The 24,502-nt window shown below is 45.4% G+C and overlaps 1 protein-coding gene across 1 annotated transcript in view; it reads right to left on the bottom strand.

Moving 5' to 3' along the window:
- MAP2K4 (mitogen-activated protein kinase kinase 4) overlaps positions 1-24,264 on the bottom strand; it is a 139,978-nt gene extending 115,714 nt beyond the window's left edge. The window contains exon 1 of the mRNA XM_043583150.1: positions 24,110-24,264. Within this exon, the coding sequence (XP_043439085.1) occupies positions 24,110-24,227 (118 nt within the window). The 5' untranslated portion in view covers positions 24,228-24,264. The remainder of the gene's footprint in view (positions 1-24,109) is intronic.
- Positions 24,265-24,502: the final 238 nt, after the last annotated feature.

Genomic DNA, 24,502 nt, shown 5'->3' with positions numbered 1-24,502 from the left:
TAAACCCTCCGCCAAGAAGGAGTTCCAGGAGTTTCCAGGTTGGTGAGCACATCAAAGTACCAGAAGGATGACAAGCCCAGAGAAGGTACGGAAGCTCTCTGCCCGCTCTCTCCATACCGAGCCCTACACAGCTCTTCCATTGACTGTTCCCGAGTTGTCTCTTTTACACTAAACTGATCAACGGAAGTACAGTGTTTTCCTGAGTTCCGTGAGCTGCCCTAACAAATAACTCAACCTGGGGGTGGAGTCAGGGGAGCCCTATCTAATTCATGATTGGCCAAGCAGAAGTGTGGGTGCCTAAGTACGCCACTGGCAGCTGGATCTGAAGTGGGGCCGTTTGGGGGGCTGACCCCTTTAACGTGGGGACCTGATTCCAACTCCAGCTAGACAGTGTCCAGCAACTGAATTGTTGGACCCCCAGCTGATGTCAGAGAACTGGAGAATGCTTGGGGGTGAGAAAACACTGCAGTGCTAAAATCTGAAACACTGAAAGGTGAAGAATAGGAGGCCAGTTTCAAGGAATAAATCTTTTCTTATTTCCATGAACATTTGTCGTTGATTTTTCTATGCTATCCAAATCTATAAGCAAGCCAAAAACAGGAGGAAAATACCCCAATTCAATTAGAGATAAAGTGAGAAAATGTGGTTTATGAATATATTTTCTCTATCATCTGTCAGTGGTCAATTTATAAACTGAATGGACATAGTATCCACCTGTGACGTTGATTTAAGAAAGGTCTTCTTAGAGCAAAGAATGAACATACATGACCACGTTAGGCTAGCTCAGGAAAATCAGATAGAGGATCTTATCTATTTTTCCTTTCTATGTGGCTGCTTAAGGATCAGTTTACTTTTTATTCCAAGCTGACTTCACTCTGGGAAGGGAGAACACTAAACTCCCGTGCTGTACTGCCCCACTAGCTTATCCCAAAGCAAAAGTTCACACCACCATATAAGATTTCACCTGTAATAATCCTTTTTATCATCATATGTCACTAGGAGTCCAGAAAGGCAACGGCAGGAATCAATTTCTTTCATATATACGATTCTGCATATATTTTCATTCAATTAAGGTAATTTGGAGAGCCTTCCGGTAATCTGTTACCACTAAACGGCACTCGTGAATGACAAGAAGGCTTTTACTGACCATTTGTATTGATGCAGAGACAGCCTGCCCTCAAATGTGAGCTGCTCACTGCTGTAAAGAAGGGGAATACAAGCCTTTTTCCGGTACCTTCCACTACCTAATGCAGAAGGAAAGCCTTATTTCAAAGATAACTCCCCCAATTCTAAAACACCAGCGGTGGCTCAGCAATCATTTTATAACTGCATAGAGGGGGTAAAATCACACTATACCATTTTTAAATAGTCATCGTTTATCACATAGCCACCATTCATATTTCTTTCTTCAGGAACAGTCAGTATTTGAACACCAGCATCTCCCCGTGCGGAACCTAAATGTTCATCCGGATGACTTCTGACCATGGTAATGAGATCCAGCACTCCAAGGACTCAGTGTTTTTCCTAACAGCACCTGCCATATCTCAGCAACACAAATATTTCCTGAATAAATGGATAATCCAAGGTCAGGTTTTGCTTCATTTTTCCCCCTCATTGATCAAAATACCTGTAACTAGAAATTAAGTTCTCTGAAAAAGTTAGCCAGAAGCTTTAGCTAGAGAAATGCTCCTGACAGAATTGCATGACACATGAATAGTCCACCATGTTACACGCCTTCTATAAATTGAAGTTTTTGAAAGGTTAGAATTAAAGTAAGATTAATCAAGAGAGTAAATGACAAAGAGGGTATGTTGTATCCCTTCTGCTTCTGGAATATATGGCACAGGAGAGTATTTTGATGGCAAGTTCTCTAATCAGTTACTGACAAACTGTGCAAGACCAAATCAGTTTCAGAACACCATAAAGGGGAGACTGCAATAATTTAGTTACAAGATGGGTAACTAAACAGGAATAGTAAGAAAGAAGAGCTGGTTAAGAAACTGCTATTACGGAAGGTGAAGAATGACACCTGTTGGACAAGAACACACAGTCACTGAGAAGGTTAAGTGCTCACTGGAATGCAGGAGCTCACCAGGCTTTTTTATACCCTGGTTGAGAACTCATACTTACTTCTATTCTCACCAAACTGCCTTTTGAGGACTAATTCTGGTTCCCAAGTAATGGGAAGGCGAAGCCCTACAGGACCTGAGCCATCTAAGCACTGAATACAAATTAATTTTAAGCAAGGCTGGACTCCAGTTTGGAACTGATCTTAGTTTGGCAGAACTGCTTTCCCATAACCCATGGATTCTTCCTCACCAAAAAAAGTCAAGAATTATTTGGCATGTTCTTTAATCATCTTCAGAGATTAAGAAATTTTAAAAAGCTAAAAAACCCTGGTAACGAAGAGGTCGGCTCATATTCCAGGGTATGAAGAAGAGACAGATTTCCAGTTTTAATTCTCTCAAAGTACAGAAAAGCACAATAAACGTCTGTGTATACGTGCGTGCCCACATACACATACGTTCGTATCCTTCGACACCGGTACAGCTAAGTCAGAGGGGATTAATGCTTCATTTAATTTGCATTCGTTGGTATGCCCCAAACACAAATGTTGGGTTTTGGCTGATCATAGCTACTATTTGAAGAGCCCACAGATATTTGGCAGTATGAGTTAACCAGTACCTAACAAAATAATTTGGACAGAAATCATCAACGATGGCCAAAAACAACAGGTGAAAAGCTGATGGGGAACTTTCTCCTAGAGGAATCACATGGACAGCACCTAAAACCCAGCCATTAATCTTAACAAGAGCTACAGTCAGAAATCATACGCCTTCACAGGGCACCTGGGGGGCTCAGTCGGTTGAGCATCCGACTTCGGCGCAGGTCATGATCTCGCGGTTTGTGAGTTTGAGCCCCGCATTGGGTTCTGTGCTGACAGATCAGAGTCTGGAACCTGCTTCAGATTCTCTCTCTCTCTCTCTCTCTCTCTCTCTCTCTCTCTGCCCCTCCCCAGCTCACACTCAGTCTCTCTCTCTCAAAAATAAACATTTGAAAAAAAATTTTTTAAACATCATGTGCCCCCTGATGTGAGGCAACAAGAAATACCCAGCACCACCTATAAAGCGTTCTTGCCAAAAATGCATATCTCTATGTGATCAAGCCTCTCCACCTAACCACCAATTAACAGAAGCTACAGGGCAAGGAGACACCCATGAAACACTAATGACTAAAAGGATGTAATCAGCCAAATGTGAAACGTGCAAAACGTTACAAAATGCATGACCCAGTTTTTTCAGTGAATAAATGGCAAAGAGAAAAAAGGGGGAACTATTATAAAGAAACAGCAATAAAATGCAGAATGTGTGGACCTTGCTGAGATCTCAACTTGAACAAGTCAACTGTCAACATGCATCTATATGGCATTTGAGGAGATCTGAGGGGCTATCTGATAATATTGTTTTGTTTATTTAACAGTGTGATAACCGCCTGAGGCTCTGCATTTAAGAGTCGTTATCACTGACAAGGCATGTGACTGACATAGATGTGGCCAGAAAAAAATGAAATAATGATAATCTGAACTTGCTTGAAGATATTTCAGTAGAGATAGGTGTAGGGAGGAGGAACACAAGAAATAAGATTGGCCATATGTTGGGGCGCCTGGGTGGCTTAGTCGGTTGAGCGCTGGACTTCAGCTCAGGTCACGATCTCACGGTTCATGAGTTCGAGCCCCGCATCGGGCTTGCTGCTGTCGGCACGGTTCCTGCTTGGGATCCTCTGTCCCCCTCTCTCTGCCCCTCCCCTGCTTGTGCTCTCTCTCAAAAATGAATGAACGTTAAAAGATTTTTTTAATAAAAAAAGAAAGAAAATCATTCCTATGAGTACCCACTGTTCTCTTTCAAGAATAAGACACTATTGTTTATAGCATATAAACTTGACCAGACCAGGGTCACTCACTAGCCGGATGACTTTGAAAAATTTCCTTATTAACCTTTCTGTGCCTCAGTTTCCTCACCCATACTAGATACTATACCAACCTCACAAGGTTGTAAGGATTAAAGGAGTTAACAGAATGTGCTTAGAACAGGGTTTGGCACATAGTGAATGAGCTATGATTATTTCTGCCACACAGACTGACTCTACAAGTTCAATCTCTCAAAGAACATAAGCTTCTTCAGAGTAGGCTCTACATCTAACTCTTCTTGAAAGACCCCAGGGCCCCTTATCATTAGCAGTATATGTGTCTGTTAAGTGTTTCATTTGTGCCCATTTATTTAATCTTGGAAGAGGTGCTCTAAAGGGGAGCGAGTATGCTTACATACACTTGATTTTCATTTCTGATTAATGTTCACCTAATTCTACCTAATGATCAGATGAACAGCAACCCGGGTGTTTTAAGTTTCTTCTAGTACATCTTTTCATCTAGACACTTGTGTCTCGATTTTGAAAGCACTCGTAAAATCATGTCGTGAGAATTTCAAGTATTTACTACACCTTATTTGAAAACCATCACCCTCAATTTATAAGCTAAATTGAAAACCACTTTGATGGGGCGCCTGGGTGGCTCCATTGGTTAAGCATCCGACTTCGGCTCAGGTCACGATCTCGCGGTCCGTGAGTTCGAGCCCCGCGTCGGGCTCTGTGCTGACAGCTCAGAGCCTGGAGCCTGCTTCCCATTCTGTGTCTCCCTGTCTCTCTGCCCCCTACCACCCCACTCATGCTCTCTCAAAAAAATAAACATTTAAAAAAATTAAAAAAAAAAAAGAAAAGAAAAGAAAACCACTTTGATGAATTGGAGATCTGGTTGGTAACACCTTCTGGAAACTTTCCACATCACTTCTGCGCCGTATCTGCCCAGCCACAAAAGTTTTGTCAAACAGCCCTGCACTGCTAATAGCGAAGTTCGACTGGCACATGGGAAACTTTCTGCACTGTGGGAGAATCACTCATTTTTTTCTCATGCAAAAATATCACACATTAAGTTTCTCTGAATGATTATTAAGGTGCAATGGCTATTCAAAACCTTCTTTCTTCTAGCAATGAAAACCATGTTTCAGGAGAAATGAATGTTCCCATTACTTTCCAGATCAAAGATAATCAGGCAACACTCCCCTTGGAATGGGAGGAAGTACGAAGGGAATATGTGAATGTCGCCTCTGCCTACACCGTTACTGCAACTCTTGGGCTTTAGTTTGTAAACAGCTGAGTTTCCATTGGCAGTTTTACCACGAGGCCCGTGAAGATAGTGATGAATCTCCTGGATGCTAGTCGGGCTTATGGCAAATCCTACAAGATCTCATTTTTCAACTAAATTCAGCATATAAACTTAAAAATATAAATAAATAGAGGTGCCTGGGTGGCTCAGTCAGTTGGACATCTGACTTCAGCTCATGTCATGGTTTGTGGGTTCAGGCTCCATATCTGGCTCTCTGTTGTCGGCACGGAGCCTGCTTTGGATCCACTGTCTCCCTCTCTCTCTGCACCTCCCCTGTATGTGCTCTCGCTCTCTCTCTCTCCCTCGATCTCAAACATTAAAAAAAAAATCAAACCAAATAATAAAATATAAATATAAGTAATTCTATAGAAATTTAAATAAAACTTGTTAATCTCCAATAGCAGCGTTGTTTCTTATGACTGCTGAAAAACATAGCTGAGCTTAATAAATTCCAAATGATAAAATTTTAGTCACTGTGTAGATTTTTTGCTACATAAAATGGAAAATTAGAAATTTAATCAGGTGTGGGGCACCTGGGTGGCTCAGTTGGTTGCGTCCGACTTTGACTCAGGTCATGATCTTGCAGTTCGTGGATCCGAGCCCTGCGTTGGGCTCACCACGGTCAGTGGGGTGCCCGCTTCTGATTCTCTCCTGCCCCCCTCTCTGTCTGCACTTCCCCTGCTTGCGCTCTCAAAAATAAATAAAACATTAAAAAGAAAGAAATTTAATCAGGTGAATTTCCTAAGCTCTTAGTGTAAAGGCAGAATGGCTTGACTCCCCCTCCACGTCTTCCTTCGCCTGGCTTACTACACAGCCTACTTCCAATACAATCAAATACTCTCTTGAGCAACACATCATCTTTTACAGACACTTCTTATCAGGTCAGTAAACTTATTAATGACTTCCTCAAATTTCTGCATTCACAAAACATCCTTCCTCCTCTTTATTGTTTCCTTTTTACTATTACCAACTTAAAACCAATTAGGGATCCTTATTGTAAAAGAGTAGTTTCACAATTAAATGAGAATCTGTGGTTAGAATACCTCCACTTTTTTCTCCAAAAATATTCTGATGTGCAGTGTTACCAAAAGGAATCACTACCTGTAATCTAATTTCTATTAGTGACTTCAAGAATAAAAGTCAGCTCTGGAGCACATAACTTTCTACATAAAGCTCCTGTTGGGGCGCCTGGATGGCTCAGTAGGTTGTGTCTGCCTTGTGATTTAGGCTCTGGTCATGATTTCAGGATTCATGAGCTCAAGCCCCACATCGGGCTCTGTGCTGACAACTCAGAGCCTGCTTGGGATTCCCCCCTGCTCTCTGCCCCTCCCCCATGCTCTCTCTCTCTAAATCAAAAGAAAGAAAGAAACGAAGAAAGAAAGAAACATCCTGTTGCTTATGCAAACATCCCCAAGTAAAACAATTTTTAAAAGCTACTAAAAAAGTTTTTAAAGCTACCAAAAGCATAAAAGCTACCAAACTCAATACTACCCAAATTTGTCTTCAGCCAAGACCCCTACAGTCATGGGATCCTTAATGAGTCTTCTCATCCAAATAAGAAAATCAGAATGCTAACACACTAGGGTAAATTTGACATCTATGAAAGCACTTCTCAAAAAGTGTTTCTAGGTAAATCTTCCCCCACCAACAAACAAACAAACAAAAACAAAAACACTGGTTTTATAAACCAAAGCAAATCATGTTCTAAAGAACCATGTTTACAAGTTCTCTGATTAAAGCCATCGAGATATGATCATTCAAAACTTGGTCATAAGTCACATAAACACCTTTACAAGTACAGAATCATGATCTCCAAATGATGAATGATGAATTAATCAACCTTCTAAACATAAGCACTCTCAATCAGAAAGAGTATCTTTCCCTGAAGTAGTCTTTCGTTTAGACTTCAGAATAATTTGACAATCCAACAGGGTTAAGAGAAACATAACACCGTTGTCTTAAATAATTGTAACTTCATTTGTTTACTTATTAACTTACATACTAACTTTATATAGAAAAAACCAAAAAGCAAGTAAATGCAAACTATAATTCATCAAAAGAAGGCCATGAGGGGCGCCTGGGTGGCGCAGTCGGTTAAGCGTCCGACTTCAGCCAGGTCACGATCTCGCGGTCCGTGAGTTCGAGCCCCGCGTCAGGCTCTGGGCTGATGGCTCGGAGCCTGGAGCCTGCTTCCGATTCTGTGTCTCCCTCTCTCTCTGCCCCTCCCCCATTCATGCTCTGTCTCTCTCTGTTCCCAAAATAAATAAACGTTGAAAAAAAAAAAGTTTTTAAAAGAAGGCCATGAGATGCAAAGTGGATTTTTACTGACGATCTGTAAAAATCCGGTTCCAAAATTAAAAGTGATCTCACACCGTGTGCGAAAACACCCCCCACACATTTCCAATAAAGCTCTACTAACTTGTAACAGGCGATGGTGATACACTCATTGGAATAGTGATAACACAGTATGAAAAACAAAAACTATGTGAAAGTCAAACAATGGGAAAAAGTGAATCCTTCAGAGCTTCCATTAGTCATCAGAATCATCTTACAATAAGTCTTTCTGACTTATGGCGGAGAATCAATGAAGCACGTGAGGCCACTGCACGCACTCACTGGGTTCTTCACGATAATTCTGTGCTCTTTGCGCTCCGTCCCCTCCCACAACTACCGTATGCACAGAAGTGTTTTTAATGAACTAAATCTAAGTCCTTCTGAGAATTCTGAAACATCCTGAGAATAAGATGGGAGATTCTGGCCCTACAGGAGGTCCTATTCGATGAGAAAACGCTACCTGCGCGATTTCAAGCCCTTTAGTTTTAAAGAGACAGTGACCGCCTTTAACATAAAGTCAATGTCTATATCCCAAACGTAAGCCTGGTTGTCTACAAACATTACCAAGTTGTACTTTAATCTTTAGGACAGGACCGATCTTGGAAAAAAGTTAATGTACGTAAGCAACTGGAAAGTTAAACGTTTAGTACAAAAATAAATGCCATCAACTTAGAGCCGGCCATCCCTACCAACATCCCTGCTCCAACCCTCCCTTTACTTGAGTCTTCCGCTGAGGTCCCAGCCAGCAGAGAGCTCTGCTTAACTCCAAAGTAGGGCAGGCCCATCGCTGGATCTTTGAGCCCCGTTCTCCAATCAGGAAAGTAGCTCTCAGGAGACCCATGGCACCCCCACCCCCACCCAGCCCCACGCTGCTCTCTCTCACAACAGCAGGGCAGACGTGCCCTGTACCCCTGCCTGCTGCACCACCTCACCCTGTGTTCAGCTGCTAATCAACCTGTAGCATCAGCAGCTGAACACTCAGAACCAAACCCGGATCAACTCAGGTCCACTACACTAAGAGTCAGCAAGGGCAGGGACCTATTCATTTCCAGACCCATCGGCTCCCTCACTTTCTGGTACCGAGGTGTGCAACAGGTGCTTCGTGAATGAACGTATCAAACGGTGTTGAGTCCCAAAAGCTGGAAAACAAAGAGGAGGATGTCCCAAAGTGAGAGGGGGAAATAAAAAAGGAGATGTGAGAAGGCAGTCAATGTGAAGAGGCAGTGAAGACAACCCAGAAGTGAGAATCAAAGCGGGAGTATTATATATATATATGCTTCCTTGTTCGATTCTTCCGGGTTCCAGGCAGGCAGCACCACAAATCTGCCGTTTCTGTAACAACGGAGAAGGGACAGAACCATTTAGCCAGTCCAAAGGCACTTTTAATCTAGCTACAGAGCTTTTTATGGACACTGCATACACAACTTTAAGCCTAACAAAATCAGTACTTCTCTCTGGTTTTACGTCCACAACTGGACTAAGTTAGAAAAAAGGGCAACAATGTGAATGCAGCTTTACATTTTTTAAATGTCAGCATCTTTCTTAGACTAAATGTTGCCAACATAGAAAAACTAAAAATTATAATAAAGAGAAACATTTTGTTAAAATATAAGTGAAAGCAAAAACTTATCATAGTAAGTGTATTAAAATTAAAATAGCATAAAATAGAAGTTGTAACTTCATTATACACAGATATATATCGAATACGGGCAGGCAATTGTATAATATCTTTAGGTTAAGGTAAGAGAAAGATAATAACGAACCGATTAAAAAATGGTGATCCTAGGGTCTGGCTGCCCTTCTCTGTGTCATGAGTGAGCCATTCAAGAAATACATTGCTTGCTAACTACATTTCAAAGGAAGTCACAATGTTCAATCAATGGAAATTATAAACATTTTGATTCCGTCGGAAAATGTTAGGGGTGCCTGGGTGGCTCAGTTGGTTAAGCCTCTGACTCTTGATTTCAGCTCAGGTCATGATCTCACAGTTTGTGGTTCGAGCCCTGCATCGGGCTCTGCACTGACAGTGCAGAGCCTGCTTGGGATTCTCTCTCTCCCTCTGTCTCTCTCTGCCCCTCCCCCACTTGCGCACACTCTCTCTCTCTCTCTCTCTCTCTCTCTCTGTCTCTCTCTCTCTCTCTCTCTCTCTGTCTCACAAATGAATAAATGTTTAAAAAAAATTTTTTTTAACAAATAAATAAATAAGACGCATTTGTTGGGGGCATCTAGGTGGCTCAGTTGGTTAAGTGGCTGGCTGGCTCCTTATGTCAGCTCAAGTCATGATCTCATGGTCATGGGATTGAGCCCCACATCAGGTTCCACACTGAGTGTGGAGACTGCTTGGGATTCTCTCTCCCCATCTCTCTCTCTGCCTCTCCCTCCTCTCAAAACATATAAATAAATTTTAAAATGTTTTTTAATGCATTTGTTTTAGCTTTATAAGTTTTGCTTGTTATTGAATAGAAAACTTACTCTGCATTCTTTTAAGACTGGTGTCCTAATAGAGAACACTAGTCCAATTGAGGTAGGGGGAGGCAGGAGGAAGAAACAAGCTTCGTTTCAAAGAAAAAAATAAAACACTCTATGTGTATGGTTCCAAAAAAATCAACCTTAAATCATGAAATCTCTGAGTACCATGAAATACTCTGCACCACAATCTTAAAAGAGAACTTTCCTCAGCTTGTAGTCTGCATTATGGTGAAATCCAAATACCTATGCATATTTTTTCATAACTCATACACATAAATATACCTTTCCATACCTGTATACATCTTTCCAAATCTACTATGATTTCTATACGTATATACATCTGAATATCTGTAAGTTATCTGCACATCTATATACAACTTTCTATACCTACAAGCATTTGAATACCTGTATGTATCTATTTCAATTTTGAGCAAAAACAATTTACAATCAAGAATAGATTATTATTATTATTATTATTATTGTATTTGGAAAAAGAATGAGAAATGGAAGCTCTTTGAGTGTAAAATCGCCATGGTTGGTTAGTTGAAACAGTCGTGGACACATTCCCAATACCAAGATGGATATGAAAAAAAATAAGTAGCATAGGACCATAAAATTTGTAGCTTACTTTGTGCCTTTTCACAGAAGTTTATCTGAAAGCCTAAAGTAAAAGAGATAAGTTCCAGTTCATTGACTGTAAATCAAACAAACCAAAATTAGAACATGACATTGCATTCTTGTATCACATTTGAATAAAACCGATTCAGGAACAGTTCGAATCACATACCCCCCACTAGCAAAGTGAAAACTCTAACACGTGAGCTTTCTTTTAAAAAGTCAGCTCTCTCTGGGGTAGTACTTTATTAAATGAAGCTGAAATTAGATTGAAATTCTAAATTCTGCAATTACCTTAATGTTTCACATCTATTGGATGAACAGAATAGCCATTAGCCCTTGGAAGTCAAGAGTAACTTTTAAAGTAATCTTATCAATGCTTTCAATCTACAAATTCAGAACATGTTACAAGTGACTTTTATTAACCCTAATTGCTGACTTAACACTATCTGTGATTAACTACTACCCCTGATTCAAAAGCTTCAAAAGCAGTTCATAAATTACGAAATCTAAACCAAAGCAACATTTTCTAGTCAACTCGCTAACCTCACTGGTAAAATCATGAACTAATGGTAAAATCATTACTGAGGTAAAATCATAAAATAATGATTAACTACTCAACTTCTTCTAGGAGGCCTGAGAGGGGGTGCTGTCCCTAGGAATGATATGCAGGGTGGGACCTACAAGTTACAGGAAGAAAACCTGTGAAATCTCCTTAGGAACGTGAGCACATTTCCCAAATCCAGCTGGACCTGATTACGCCTTATGTATTCATTTATATAGATGTTAATTTTTTGTAAAATGCACCCAGTAAAATAAGCTGTTGACAACAAATTATTTAAGGTTCTTAAATAAAATATTTAAATATTCTTAAGGTATTCTTTCACCCCCTTGGTTTAGGGGGTGAATGCCTGGTTTTCTCAATAGTCCACCTATGAGTGCGTTTATTAATGCCTTCAGAAACAACATGGGAAATTCAGAATGAGTATCACCACTCATTCTGTATTTATGGGAATTCAACCAAAACTTCTAGGAAAAGAGCCAGGACTAAAAGAAGCATGTGTTTAAGTACTCTCTCCCATCCAATTATCAGAATGCTTAGGATTCTAAGTTATCACCTATCAGGTACAATACCAGAAAAATCCCAACGTAGCTACTTTGCCCAAGAGTAACCCACTGCTTACTAGCTAACCACACAAATGCCAACACAGGGGGAGTGGGCACCGGGGAGCTCCGGGCTGGAGGACCCAGGGCAAACCTGGAGGCAGCTACCCGTCAAGTTCAACTTGCTGCCCCAGCAGATGTGTGGCAGGAACAGACTTCAGAAAGAAAAAAGTCGGAGATCCGTGGCCCTTGTAAGCCTAAGCAACTAAAAGCCAGCCCAGCCACCGTCCCACGGGCCCAAGGAGGTGAACACAGGTCGGAAGGAGAGGAAACTGGCTCTCTGTTAGCAGCAGTGGCATAGAGAGCACAGAGGAACCCCAGCCTCAGTTCGGAAGGCGGGTCTCCAGCTCTCCCTGCTGAGCTGAAGGCAAAATCCACCTGACAGCTGGAGGGGAAACTGATGAAAGACTGAAACAAGTTGAAGGCAATAGTCACTCTTCTCTTTTCAGCTCTAAATATAGTTAGTGTTCGCTACTAGTTAGCAAAATTAAAGGGAAGCAGGAGAGGAAAACAAAATAACAATATGAATGGAGAAAGGAGCAAGAAAAATAAACTTGAAAGATACAAGAAAAAGAAGGAGTTGGGGCTGTTTGCACAACTGCTAAAAATAAGTTACAGGGTAATTTTAAGAAACAGAAAAAAAAAATGCTTAAATGTATATGTAACTGATAGTGTTACAATGTCACCAATTACTGCTCTAACCACATGGGAGGTTAAATCCACCTTAGATACAGGAATCAACGCAGGTAGATAAAAAGGGAGGAGGCTGAAATGCTCACCACCTAAGTACAGACTTGTTCTTTTTACCTAGTTACGGATACAGTGACCAGGTGAACGGATCTGTCCATCTCTGCATTACTTCTCCCTCAGAAAAGACTTGCGGGTGGCTCAGTGGGTTGAGCTGAGGTTCAGCTCAGGTCACGATCTCACACCTCATGAGTTCGAGCCCCGTGTTGGGCTTTGTGCAGACAGTGAGGGTGTGCTTCAGATTCTGTCTCCCTCTCTCTCAAAAATAAAAATTTTAAAAAATAAAATTAAAAAAGGCTTGCTACCAGACGCGGAGTTCACAGGCAAGGAGGGTTAAACTAACTCAAACATAATGGCTCACCTTGGAATCCCACTTAATCCTATCAATTACACCAGACAAAAGGCTATTAGCTAAATCTTTCTAGAGCTCCCCTAGCTCATTAAACTCAAAGGGCAGGGAGGGGCCAAGGGGACCACCAGCAACCTCGTCCGAGAACAGAAAGGCTGGAGGAAAGAAATGATGAGGAAAACTTCCAATATTCTCAGCTTTATAAAAAGCCAGTTTGTGGCTAGGCTATAATTAGTGCATCACTATTCATTCACAAATGTTCAATTTTTGAGGTCACCCGTATCTCAATTCTGTCTTTCCACGCACTCGCTTCATGTACTACAACCCCAGGAGCACGAGGTACCAGTTCAATCCGTTGCTGGTAACCAGGTAATTTTGAAAATCTCAGGGGCCTCCTCCCACTTTTTTATCCTGGTATCTGTAGGCTGGGACTAAATTTTACACGATCCTCCACTTTGAGTCTTTTCATTTTATCTGGTCCCAGGTAAGTTTATTTGCATTAAATCTTAACCCTCCCCCCCCCCCAACCAAGACTAAATACCCAGATGTATACATATGACAATGTGTTAGGAAGCGGTCAAGAGAATTGGAGCTCTGTGGGGCTTTCTCCTCCCCTTTCTCACTGGGCCACCCTCTTTCCCACACTCCTCCTCAACCTCACGCTCTTACCCCAATCGTGAGAGCCCTTCACTGGCCAGGACTGGAAACCGACCATTATGGTATCTGCCAGACAAAGTGAGCTTGTCTGCATTAGTTTACAAGGCCATGTAGGAGGTGAGCAAGTGTATACAAAAACAAAAGGCAGAGAGTATTTGAGAAAGTAGAAGACAAAATAAAAAATGTTAATCCAGGGCCCTAGTTCCAACTGTGAAAGTCAAGTCATTTCACCTGAACTTCCGTTTCCTCCTTTAACTATAAAATTAAGAATAATAATGAGGGGTGTGTCTGAGTGGTCCAGTCAGTTAAGCATCCCACTTCGGCTCAGGTCATGATCTTGCAGTTCATAAGTTCGAGCCCTACATCGGGCTCTAGAGCCTACTTAATTCTGTCTCTCTCTCTCTCTCTCTCTCTCTCTCTCTCCCTCCCTCTGCCTTTCGGTGGCTCACACTCTGTCTCTCTGTTAAAAATAAACATTAAAAAAAATTTAACCAAAGCAAAAATGAACTATTGGAACCTCATCAAAATAAAAAGCTTCTGCACAGCGAAGGAAACTATCAGCAAAACTAAAAGGCAATCGACAGAATGGGAGAAGATATCTGCAAATGACATGTCAGATAAAGGGTTAGTATCCAAAATCTATAAAGAACTGATCAAACTCAACACCCCCAAAAAAACAAATAATCCAGTGAGGAAATGGGCAAAAGACATGAACAGACATTTCTCCAAAGAAGACATCCAAATACGAATCAAAACCACAATGAGATAGCACCTCACACCCGTCAGAATGGCTAACATTAACAGTTCAGGCAACAACAGACGTTGGCGAGGATGCAGAGAAAAAGGATCTCTTTTGCATTGTTGGTGGGAATGCAAGCTGGTGCGGCCACTCTGGAAAACAGTATGGAGGTTCCTCAAAAAACTAAAAATAGAACTACCCTACGACCCGGCAATTGCACTACTAGGCATTTCTCCACGGGATACAAGTGTGCTGTTTCTAAGGGACATATGCACCCCCATGTTTATAGCAGCACTATCGACAATAGCCAAAGTGTGGAAAGAGCCCAAATGTCCACCGATGGATGAATGGATAAAGATGTGGTGTGTGTGTGTGTGTATATGTGTATATATATACATATACATATACATATATATATATATGTACATACACACAATGGAGTATTACTCAGCAATCAAAAAGAATGAAATCTTGCCATTTGCAACTACTTGGATGGAACTAGAGGATATTATACTAAGTGAAATTAGTCAGAGAAAGACAAATATCATGACTTCACTTATATGAGGACTTTAAGATACAAGACAGATGAACATAAAGGAAGGAAAGCAAAATTAATAGAAAAATAGGGAGGAGGGGAGCCTGAGTGACTCAGTCAGTTGAGCATCCAGCTTTGGCTCAGATCATGATCCCGCGATTCATGGGTTCGAGCCCCGAGTCGGGCTCTGTACTGACAGCTCGGAGCCTGGAGCCTGCTTTGGATTCTGTGTCTCCCTCTCTCTCTGCTCCTCCCCTGATCACGCTCTCTCAAAGATGAATAAACATTAAAAAACAAAACAAAACAGGGAGGGGGACAAAACATAAGAGACTCTTAAATATGAAGAACAAACAGAGGGTTCCTGGAGGGGTTGTGGGAGGGGGGATGGGCTAAATGGGTGAGGGGCACTAAGGAATCTACTCCTGAAATCACTGTGAAATCAGCACTATATGCTAACTTGGATGTACATTTAAAAAATAAATTTTTAAAAATTAAAAACAGGGGCGCCTGGGTGGCGCAGTCGGTTGAGCGTCCGACTTCAGCCAGGTCACGATCTCGCGGTCCGGGAGTTCGAGCCCCGCGTCGGGCTCTGGGCTGTTGGCTCAGAGCCTGGAGCCTGTTTCCGATTCTGTGTCTCCCTCTCTCTCTGCCCCTCCCCCGGTCAAGCTCTGTCTCTCTCTGTCCCAAAAATAAATAAACGTTGAAAAAAAAAATTAAAAACAAACAAGAATAGTAATCAGGTAATCTTATCTTAGAATTTGGGAACAGTGTGTCGACACCTGCTATGCCCGTGAAACGGCCCCGTGGGGCTTTGCATTATCCCGGGTCCCCTTCTCTGGGTTGATGGTATAACCCAGCGAGGGTGCGGGACAGGGGCATCGGTGGTTTCCAGCTCCCCCGGCAGTTCCTTCCAGCTCCCCCACAGCCGAGTCTGGTACTGCTGAAAACGGACTATGGGCCGCAGTATACATCCACACTAGCGTAAAGAAAATCAGAGCCTGGGGAGTCTGGGTGGCCCGGTCGGCTGGGCGTCTGGCTCTTGATTTCAGCTCTGGTCATGACCTCATGGTTTTGTGAGTTCGAGCCCTGGATGGGGTCTGCGTTGACAGTGCGGAACCTGCTGGGGACTCTCCCTCTCTCTGACCGCCCCTCACCTGCTCCCACTCTCTGTCCCTCTCAAAATACATAAACTTAGAGAGAGAGAGAGAGAGAGAGAGAGAGAAAGAGAAAAAGAGAAGGAAGGGAGGGAGGGAGGGAGGGAGGGAGGGAGGGAGGGAGGGAGGGAGGGAGGAAGGAAGGAAGGAAGGAAATCAGAACCCCCTTACTGGGTCACGCCCATAGAGCAAGCTACCCAGTCTTGCTTCCAACAGGAGCAGGAAGAGCCTCGTGTGTGCCGCCTTCCAAAATCAACCTCAAAATTGTGGCATGTGGCCCCAACTGCGGAGTTATTCAGAGTACACCATCAGGGCTCTAACATCTAAGGACTGATCTCAGCTTGTCCAAAATGTGTGCTTTCGCTGTGCTCGAGAGTGGTTTCCACCAGACTTGCTTCCTGCCTCCCCTTGCTTCACCATTCACTAACTGCAAAGGGGAGCCACCCTAATTCACTCATTCCAGCTTGCCTGCGTCATCCAGCACCATTCGTGATTTCATAAATACCGATCAAATCCGGGGTGCCTGCAGAGCTCAGCTGACTTCAGCTCAGGTCAGGATCTCATGGTTTGTGGGTTTGAAGCCCGCGTCGGGCTCTGTACTGACAGCTCGGAGCCTGGAGCCTGCCTCAGGTTCATTCTCTCTCTCTCTCTCTCTGCCCCTCCCCTGCTCATGTTCTTTCTGTCTCAAAAATAAATAAACAATTTTAAAAAAATAGCGATCAAATCCTCTCCAAAGTTGTTTTTAACTCGGGATCTTGTCAGTCCTCCTAAGCCATTTCTTTTTTCTGCCTGTGGCCAATAAACTACCCCACTGACTCTTTGGCTATGTAACTAAAGGCTATATTATCGTCTCCAACCTGTTCACCGAAGCCCCGGTGTACCTGGGCGGGGCAGTTTATGACTGTGACTGCGGCAAGTATCGAACCTCCGTGAGCCTCCATTTTTCTCATCTGCAGAACACAAGAGTACTACCCCAACGTGCTTCGTGATGATTAACGCATCTAAATGTCCAGCACTGCGCCTGGACTAGAGGTTATTACTACCACAGTAATTACTCCTGGTCCCTCCCTCAGGTGAGCAATGGCTGCGGCACCTTCCCCATGGGGACCAGCTCCGCCTACACGAAACCAGTCCCCCTCCTTTATACTTCCTGTCACCCTAAGGGAGGAAACAGGGAGGGACTCCAGACAGCACGGGGATCCCCACCCCGGGCTCGACGTTCCGCCACAGCCCTTCCTAGACACAGCCTGGTGGCCCGGTGTCCACGAAGGCGGATAGTTTCCTTGGCGGGACCCCAACCCAGATCTCAGGGATACCGGCATCCATCAGGGGGAGCCACTTAGTGTCACTTACTGTTTTCAGCAAAGTCGGACAAGGAAGCATCACCAAATATGTCTGGCAACGCCTTTCTGCTTTCCCCCCTTTCAAAAATTTTGTCGGAGCGATCTTTGGTAAGCGGAAACAAGGTAGGCCCTGAAAAAGCTGCTGTGGTGTCCACCTCGACCATCTTTCCACGTCGTGGAGAATGAGGTGCCTTTCAGGGATCCAGCTGTAGCAACGGCATCGTCTTTCCAGGGGCCCATCTTGCATCGACTACTAACCGATGCTCCCTTTGACTGTGTAGCCCCAAATTAGGCACATCTTGTCACTCCTGGCCCTCGAATCATTTCGAGAAGCACACGTTACTTCTCAACTTTGCCAGGAGTGTGAGGAGACACATGGAGACTGTGTCTCCTCTTCTGGAGCTGGGGGGATAAGGGTAGAAACAAAGCAGAGACAGTCATTTGCCCCAGATGACAGGTCTAGTCAGGATGGTGACATCAATTATGAACTCTTTTGCTAACTGGGTTCCTTTGCCGTGGCATGTGTAGTGTTGAAAGAGTTCCACTACCTTTCAAATCTATACTGCCCCCCCCCCACCGGGCCAATGCGTAATTAAAATGTTCCAGGGGCACCTGGGTGGCTCAGTCGGTTAAGTGTCTGACTTCGGCTCAAGTCATGATCTCACAGTTCGTGGGTTCGAGCCCCACATAGGGCTCTGTGCCGACAGCTCAGAGCCTGGAGCCTGCTTCGGATTCTGTGTCTCCCTCTCTCTCTGACCCTCCTCTGCTTGCACTCTGTCCGTCTGTCTGTCTGTCTCTCTCTCTCTCAAAAGTAAACATTAAAAAAAAATTTTTTTTTAGGGCGCCTGGGTGGCTCAGTCGGTTAAGCATCCGACTTCAGCTCGGGTTATGATCTCATGGTTCGTGGGTCCGAGCCCCATGTGGGGCTCTGTGCCGACAGCTCAGAGCCTGGAGCCTGCTTCAGATTCTGTGTCTCCTTCTCTCTCCCTCTCTCTGCCCCTCTCCCACTCACTCTGTGTCTCTCTCAAAAAGAAATTTTAAAAAATTTTTTAAAAAAGAAAGAAAAACGCCCCCTAATTCAAAATGCTGCTGTCGACCCTCCAGCAAGTTTAGAACTGTGACATAAAAAGGCGCATCAGGAAGGACAAGGCTCCAGAAACAACCCAACCATGGCTGGCGGCTTAGAGCTCCCACCCCCTGACTGCAACTTAAAATAATCTCCCCTTTCTATTCCTGAATCTGCATCTCTGCTGGCAAACATTCTTCCCTCAGACCTGATGGCTGAAATGACTTAGAGCTCAGAGAACCTGTGTGAAACTGTGTTACTGACCAGGAAGAAGAAAGGCTGGGTTAAAATCTGCCTCCACTGGGGCAAATTACCTGAAGTGGCCAGTTCCCTAATCTACAAAAGGGGACTGTGCCCACCTCCCCTTCGAGGGTGCTGGTGAGCATCAAATTAGGTAGAGACCATGGAAAAGACCTGTGTTAACTGTCAGTTTCCCTTCTTAAGTTTAAACCTGAATTACAGTTTCCCAGGTTGTGTAATTTGGGCCGCATCTCTACCTCTGAGACATGGAGGTCGCAGAGGAGACTGACCGGATTACGTGTGAAGGAGCTGTGATCTCCTGACCCCTAGAAATCGGGGAAACTCTATGCGCCCAAATCCATCCAGGCTCTCTGATTAGGTAAACAAAGCGGAAGGAAAACAGAGACATTTCTGAAAGAAGAAAACAGGACTCAAAACACAGGGTTAGCTACTATCCCATCTCAAAACAGGTTTCAGGACACATTCGCTAGAAAGCACGTGAGAGCAAAAGGTGAGAAAGTGCGTTGAAAGCATGGTTTTCCTACTTTTTTGTCTTTGAAGATCAGGGTTGCTTGATTTTTAAGAGAACACAGAAATGCAGTGTGCTTGGCGGGGGGACCAATTTGCTATAAGCTGCATTTGTTTCAGGTTATGTCAAATAAATGGTAGAGAACTAGTACTCAGCACACTGGGAAGAAAAGGCAAGAAATTCTAGGGTTTGGAACTCTATCCACTGTCTGCACAGTTCAGTTCTTTAAAATCCAGATAAAGGAATCTCCGCGTGGTTCTTGAAAACCACAGACTAACTGGTAAAACAAATAGTCAAATATAATCACAGATAGGGTGCTTCCCACATCTTTTATGTATTTCAATATTACTGGGAGAAAAAAAAGTGCATTGATTTTAAATCTTCATTTTTTTCTTAACAGATATGCATCATTACACTTGAAAGTTTTGTGTGTTTATTTTTGCATTTTTTTTTTATTATTGAGGTATAGCTGACATTACATTAGTTTCAGGTGTACAACTTAATGGGTCGATACGTGTATATCTCCAAAAATGGTCACCATAGTAAGTCTTGTTAACATCCATCGCATACACAAACAACTTCTATTCTTGTGATGAGAACTTTTAAGATGTGCTGTTAGCAGCTCTCAAATACGCAATATGGCATTATTAATCATAGCTGCCAGGCCGTACATTATTTTGTGTGTGTTTAAGGACAATCAAGCTATCATCTTTTCACTTAAAATGGTATTTATATGGGTGCCCTGGTGGCTCAGTCAGTTAAGCATCTGACTCTTGATTTCGGCTCGGGTCACGACCTCACAGCCGTAGGACTGAGCCTCGTGTCAGGCTCTGCACTGGCAGGGTAGAGGCTGCTTGGGATTCTCTGCCCCCCCCTCTCAAAAATAATAAACATTTTTTAAAAATTGATATTTATTAACTGTTCAGGTGAAGCTAAGTAGGTAAGGACTGGACTGGTCCATAAGTTTTGTTACACATCTGCATTTAAGACCCAAGAAGAAAAAAGGAAAAACTGCCTGCCTAGAACAGCTCATTATGAGAGGTACCTACAATGTATACTTTATATTATATACAATGTATACTTTGTAAACTTTGTATACAATGTATACTTTGTATACTACAATGTATACTTTAGGACTATTCCCTGTAACAAGTACTTTACAAATGCCTCCAGAACTGATCCTTCAGAATCAATTGCAGGTTCTAACTATTCTAACCACATTTAAACCACCAGAGTAAAGTTTAAGGAAGTTTTATATATTCCTCTGCTTTAAGTCTTCTAGAATAAACTTCTTGTGTTTATGAGAGCTTTCAAATCTATACATTTTAAGCGAATCGTAACTCAAGGAGGTAAATAACCATGTCTAATAATAATCCTTTTTTCTGATAGTTTATAATTTTCCAAACATTTCCATGTGCATTACTCTAATAACGTGACCCTCACAACAGCCCGGCCATATGGGTATTATTCCTATTTTAGCAGATGAGAAACTCAGAGTTCAGAAAAGGTGAGTAAATGTCCCAAGTCACAGCGCCTGCAGAGGAGTGAGCAGTTTCCTGAATCCAGGTATTATAAAGACCCATCAGGGATATTCTTAAAGGAAAGGCTCAATAATGAAAAGCAGAAATCAGCAGATTAGTGAGAAGGGTGGGACCCAGTAATAATGAAGCTAAAGAAACTGTGTAGTAGATCATGAGGGGTTAGGGACTCGTCCACTAATAGTGAAAGAGACTATTAATGACACCATATTACAAACAACGCATTGTTGCTATTAACAATGATGATGGAGGGAGGCGCCTGGGTGGCTCAGTGGGTCAAGTGTCCGGCTTTGGCTCAGGTCATGATCTCACAGTCCGTGAGTTCGAGCCCCGCGTGGGGCTCTGTGCTGACAGCTCAGAGCCTGGAGCCTGCTTTGGATTCTGCGTCTCCCTCTGTCTCTGCCCCCCAAATAAACATTAAAGAAAAAAAAACATTAAGACAATGATGATGGCTAACATGTATCACATCCTTACTATCTCAGACCCATGCCCTACATGCATTCACAAAGAACCTGTGAAGTGAGCATTATTCCTACTTTCCAACTGAAAACCTGAGGGTTAGAGAGGTTGAGTATCTTGCCCTAGGTCACAAAAATCTTAAATCCTGACAAGGGGATTCAAATCCAGGACTCCAGAGCTCTTAAATGTTATGGCATTAGGGAAACAATACTTCCCAATGTGGACCACACTCTTGGGTCACAAACGTCAAGCCATGAAAACAGTGTACAGGGTTATCCAGTGCCCAGCACAGAGCTTATCACACAGAAGGACCTCGCATGTCTCTTAGATGAAATGTATTCCATAAGTCCTGCAACTAGCTGTTTGAAAGAGGAGGGTCATTAACACCTCCCAGGAAGGCAATGTTTTACAGGGCAGCAAGTAGAAACAGATTGGAGGAAGGGGGTGGTATATACCAAACATCTTCTAAGGGTCTGAAGCCCAATCTAAAACCAAAGGTCTCTAGCAGAGGAAGCATGAAAGGTTGGGCTCTAAGCATACAAAGTAAACAAAAAAAGGTCCTCAACTGCTCTTTAAGCTCATGGATTATAACCTGGATTGCACTAGACAACGTCCGGCGACTTTCAGGTGCTTCTCTTCGTTCTGAGTCAGCAAAAAAAGGTCCAAGAACAAGACACTTATAACTAGCAGGTTCCTCAGCCAGTCAAGGCTAGACATGATGCTGGTAAAAGAAAATTCATCAATAATCCAAAGAGAGGCCTATGTCCGCCTTCTCCCTTTCAAAACCAGGTTCTGCTTGTTGGAAAGGTTACTAGACATCAGAACACAGAGGTGGCGGAGAAGAATGGAGAGCCTCAGAATATTGCCCAACCACAAGGGCACCGCAAGCTCTTCCCCATTCCGGAAGCTTCACACACACACACACACACACACAGTGTCCCCTCTGCCCGGAGCACAACAGTCATCTTTCCAGACAGGTCTCCTCTACCCCTCTTATCGAAGCACAGCACACACTCCTCTCTTATCTTCCATCGCAAAACCCCGCTTGTTACCTTCCTAACACTCTTCTCCGTGAGTAACTTTTCTTATGTACCTGCGGACTGTCTTTCCTGCCCCGTCTCATCAGGAGGGAGGAGAACGCCCAACTAACTCTCTGCTGTATGCCCAGCACTAGAGTCTACGCCCAGCACTGGGGAGCTCAACATTTTTTAACCAAAATAATAATAATAATTAATAATAAATGTATACAGCTTTTTCAAACTCTCAGCATCCCTACCCCCACCAAAATAAACTCCCCACCACACACACACACACACACACACACACACACGCAAACGCACTATTTTTATAAGCTTTAGAAGTCACCCATTTTGCAAAAGCCATACGATCCTAACCTGTCGTTTTTCCGCCTCATTTCCAGCAACAACCGGACTGGAAAGCGGTCCTTATCAGAAAACCCATCTTGTACGTCGTCTGCATACACTCACATACACATTGGGCTGTGCAACACAGCAGCGGCCAACAACTACTTCGGTCTGAATTAATCATGAGGGCCTGCACAGAAAGTGTCCTCGGAGCTCTGACATCATCCCGTCTGTACATCACCATTCTTTACGTGTATTGAAATGATCTCCCAGGGAGCGCAACCAGCCGGGAGGGAAAACTTGAGGGCATCCTGTCTCTGCTTTCCTGAATCACGCACCCTCTCATCGACACGAAGACCCCAAGGCGGTTGAGACAGACCCGGGCACGCGGCTCAGGACGCAGCAAGGAGCCCTGTCGGGAAGGTTCTAACCAGAGAGGAAAATGTCACCATGGCGACACTGACCGCCCAGGGTATCGCGACCCATTCTGCTGATAATGTAACACAAGCGGTTAGCTGAAGTCGTCCAAGAGGTCGCTGAGATTCCCGGTTTTAAAGATAACAGCACTCCCCCGAAATCCCCCCGAAAACTTAAGGGAATGGCCCCTGATGGGCTGGGGAGGGGTGGGGGTGGGGGTGGGGGTGGGGGGCTGGTGTTTTCACAACACCCCCTCGGTCAGGAGCCACGCGGATTTGAATTCGCCTTCCCAGTGGGGGAGAAGCACTAATTCATTAAGGAGGCGGCGGCCTCGGACGTCCAGACACGACCCAGTACCACTGGGACCCCCTGCCTTTCTGTCTCCTGCGTCTCCCCCATTGAAACCGAATCCAGGGCTCTCGCGTATTTGCGGATATTTCGAGCCTGTGCCGCGCCAACGCGGTCACCCCGGGCCCGACGGCCGTCGGAACGACTAACCTTACAGGTGGCACAGGCCGGAGCAGCCCCTCCCCCACCCCACCCCCGTCCCTCCCCCTCCCCCCCTTCCCCTTCCCCCTCCCCCCGCCCCCGCCCCCGGGGAAAGTTTGCAGGCGCGGGGGGTCCCCGCGGGGGACGCCCAGTCGGCGGGCGGGCCCGGCTCCGGCGGCGCCCCGCGGGGAGCCAAGATGGCCCTGCGCGGGGCCCCACGGCGGCGGCGGCGGCGGCGGGGCGCAGGGGGGCGCCAGGCCGGGGCGCCGGGGACGCAGCGCCGCCGCCTACCTGCGCGGCGCGGCCCGGCCCGCGGGAGGCCAGCCCGGCGCGGGCCCGGAAACGCGGGCGGGGCGGCGCCAGGTGAGCGGCGGCGGCGGGGGCGGCCGCGGGGGCGGGCCCGGGCCAGGTGGGCCTCCCGCGGGCCCGGCGGGGGCCGAGCTGGGCGGGGGCTGGGCTGGGCTGGGCTGGGCTGGGGCGGGGGGCGCGCGCGGAGGCCGCGGGCCGGGGCCTGCGCGCGGGGCCGGGGCAGGGCCGGGCGCGCGGCGGGCGGGGGCGCGCGGGCCGCCCCGGCGGCTTCCTCGGCCGGGTCCGGGGGCGTCCGCGGGCCGCGGGGACAGGCCGCGACGACGCCGACGGCCGCGCCGGGGGGGCGGGGGTCGCGGCGCTGGCGCGTTCCTTACCCTGCATGCTGCTGACGGCCGGGTGGCCCGGCGCCGGGGGCCCCACGGGGCCCGGGGTGCCGCTGCCGCTGCCGCCCCCGGAGCCGCCGCCGCCGCCGCTCGGGCTCGGAGCCGCCATTGTTGGGAGTGAGGAGCCGAGCGGCGCCGCGGCGGCTGCAATGCAGCAAGCTCGGCCTCTCGCACGGCCGAGGGGCGCGGCCAGCGCCCGCCTCGGCCACGCCCCCGGCCCGCCTCCGACACGCCCCCGGACACGCCTCCCCGCGCGCGCACGCGCGCGCGCGCTCCGGAGCCTGACGCCGAGCCGCGCCAGCTGCGGAGCCGCAGAACCGCCCAGGGCGCGGGTGCCCGGCCCGGGAGGAAGGCGGCCGGGCTGCCCCGGCGCTGCGGGCCGGC

Source organism: Prionailurus bengalensis, chromosome E1, assembly GCF_016509475.1.
Source record: "Prionailurus bengalensis isolate Pbe53 chromosome E1, Fcat_Pben_1.1_paternal_pri, whole genome shotgun sequence".
Lineage (NCBI taxonomy): Eukaryota > Metazoa > Chordata > Mammalia > Carnivora > Felidae > Prionailurus > Prionailurus bengalensis.
Note: the sequence above shows the minus strand (reverse complement) of the source record. Positions and strands in the feature narration are given on the sequence as shown.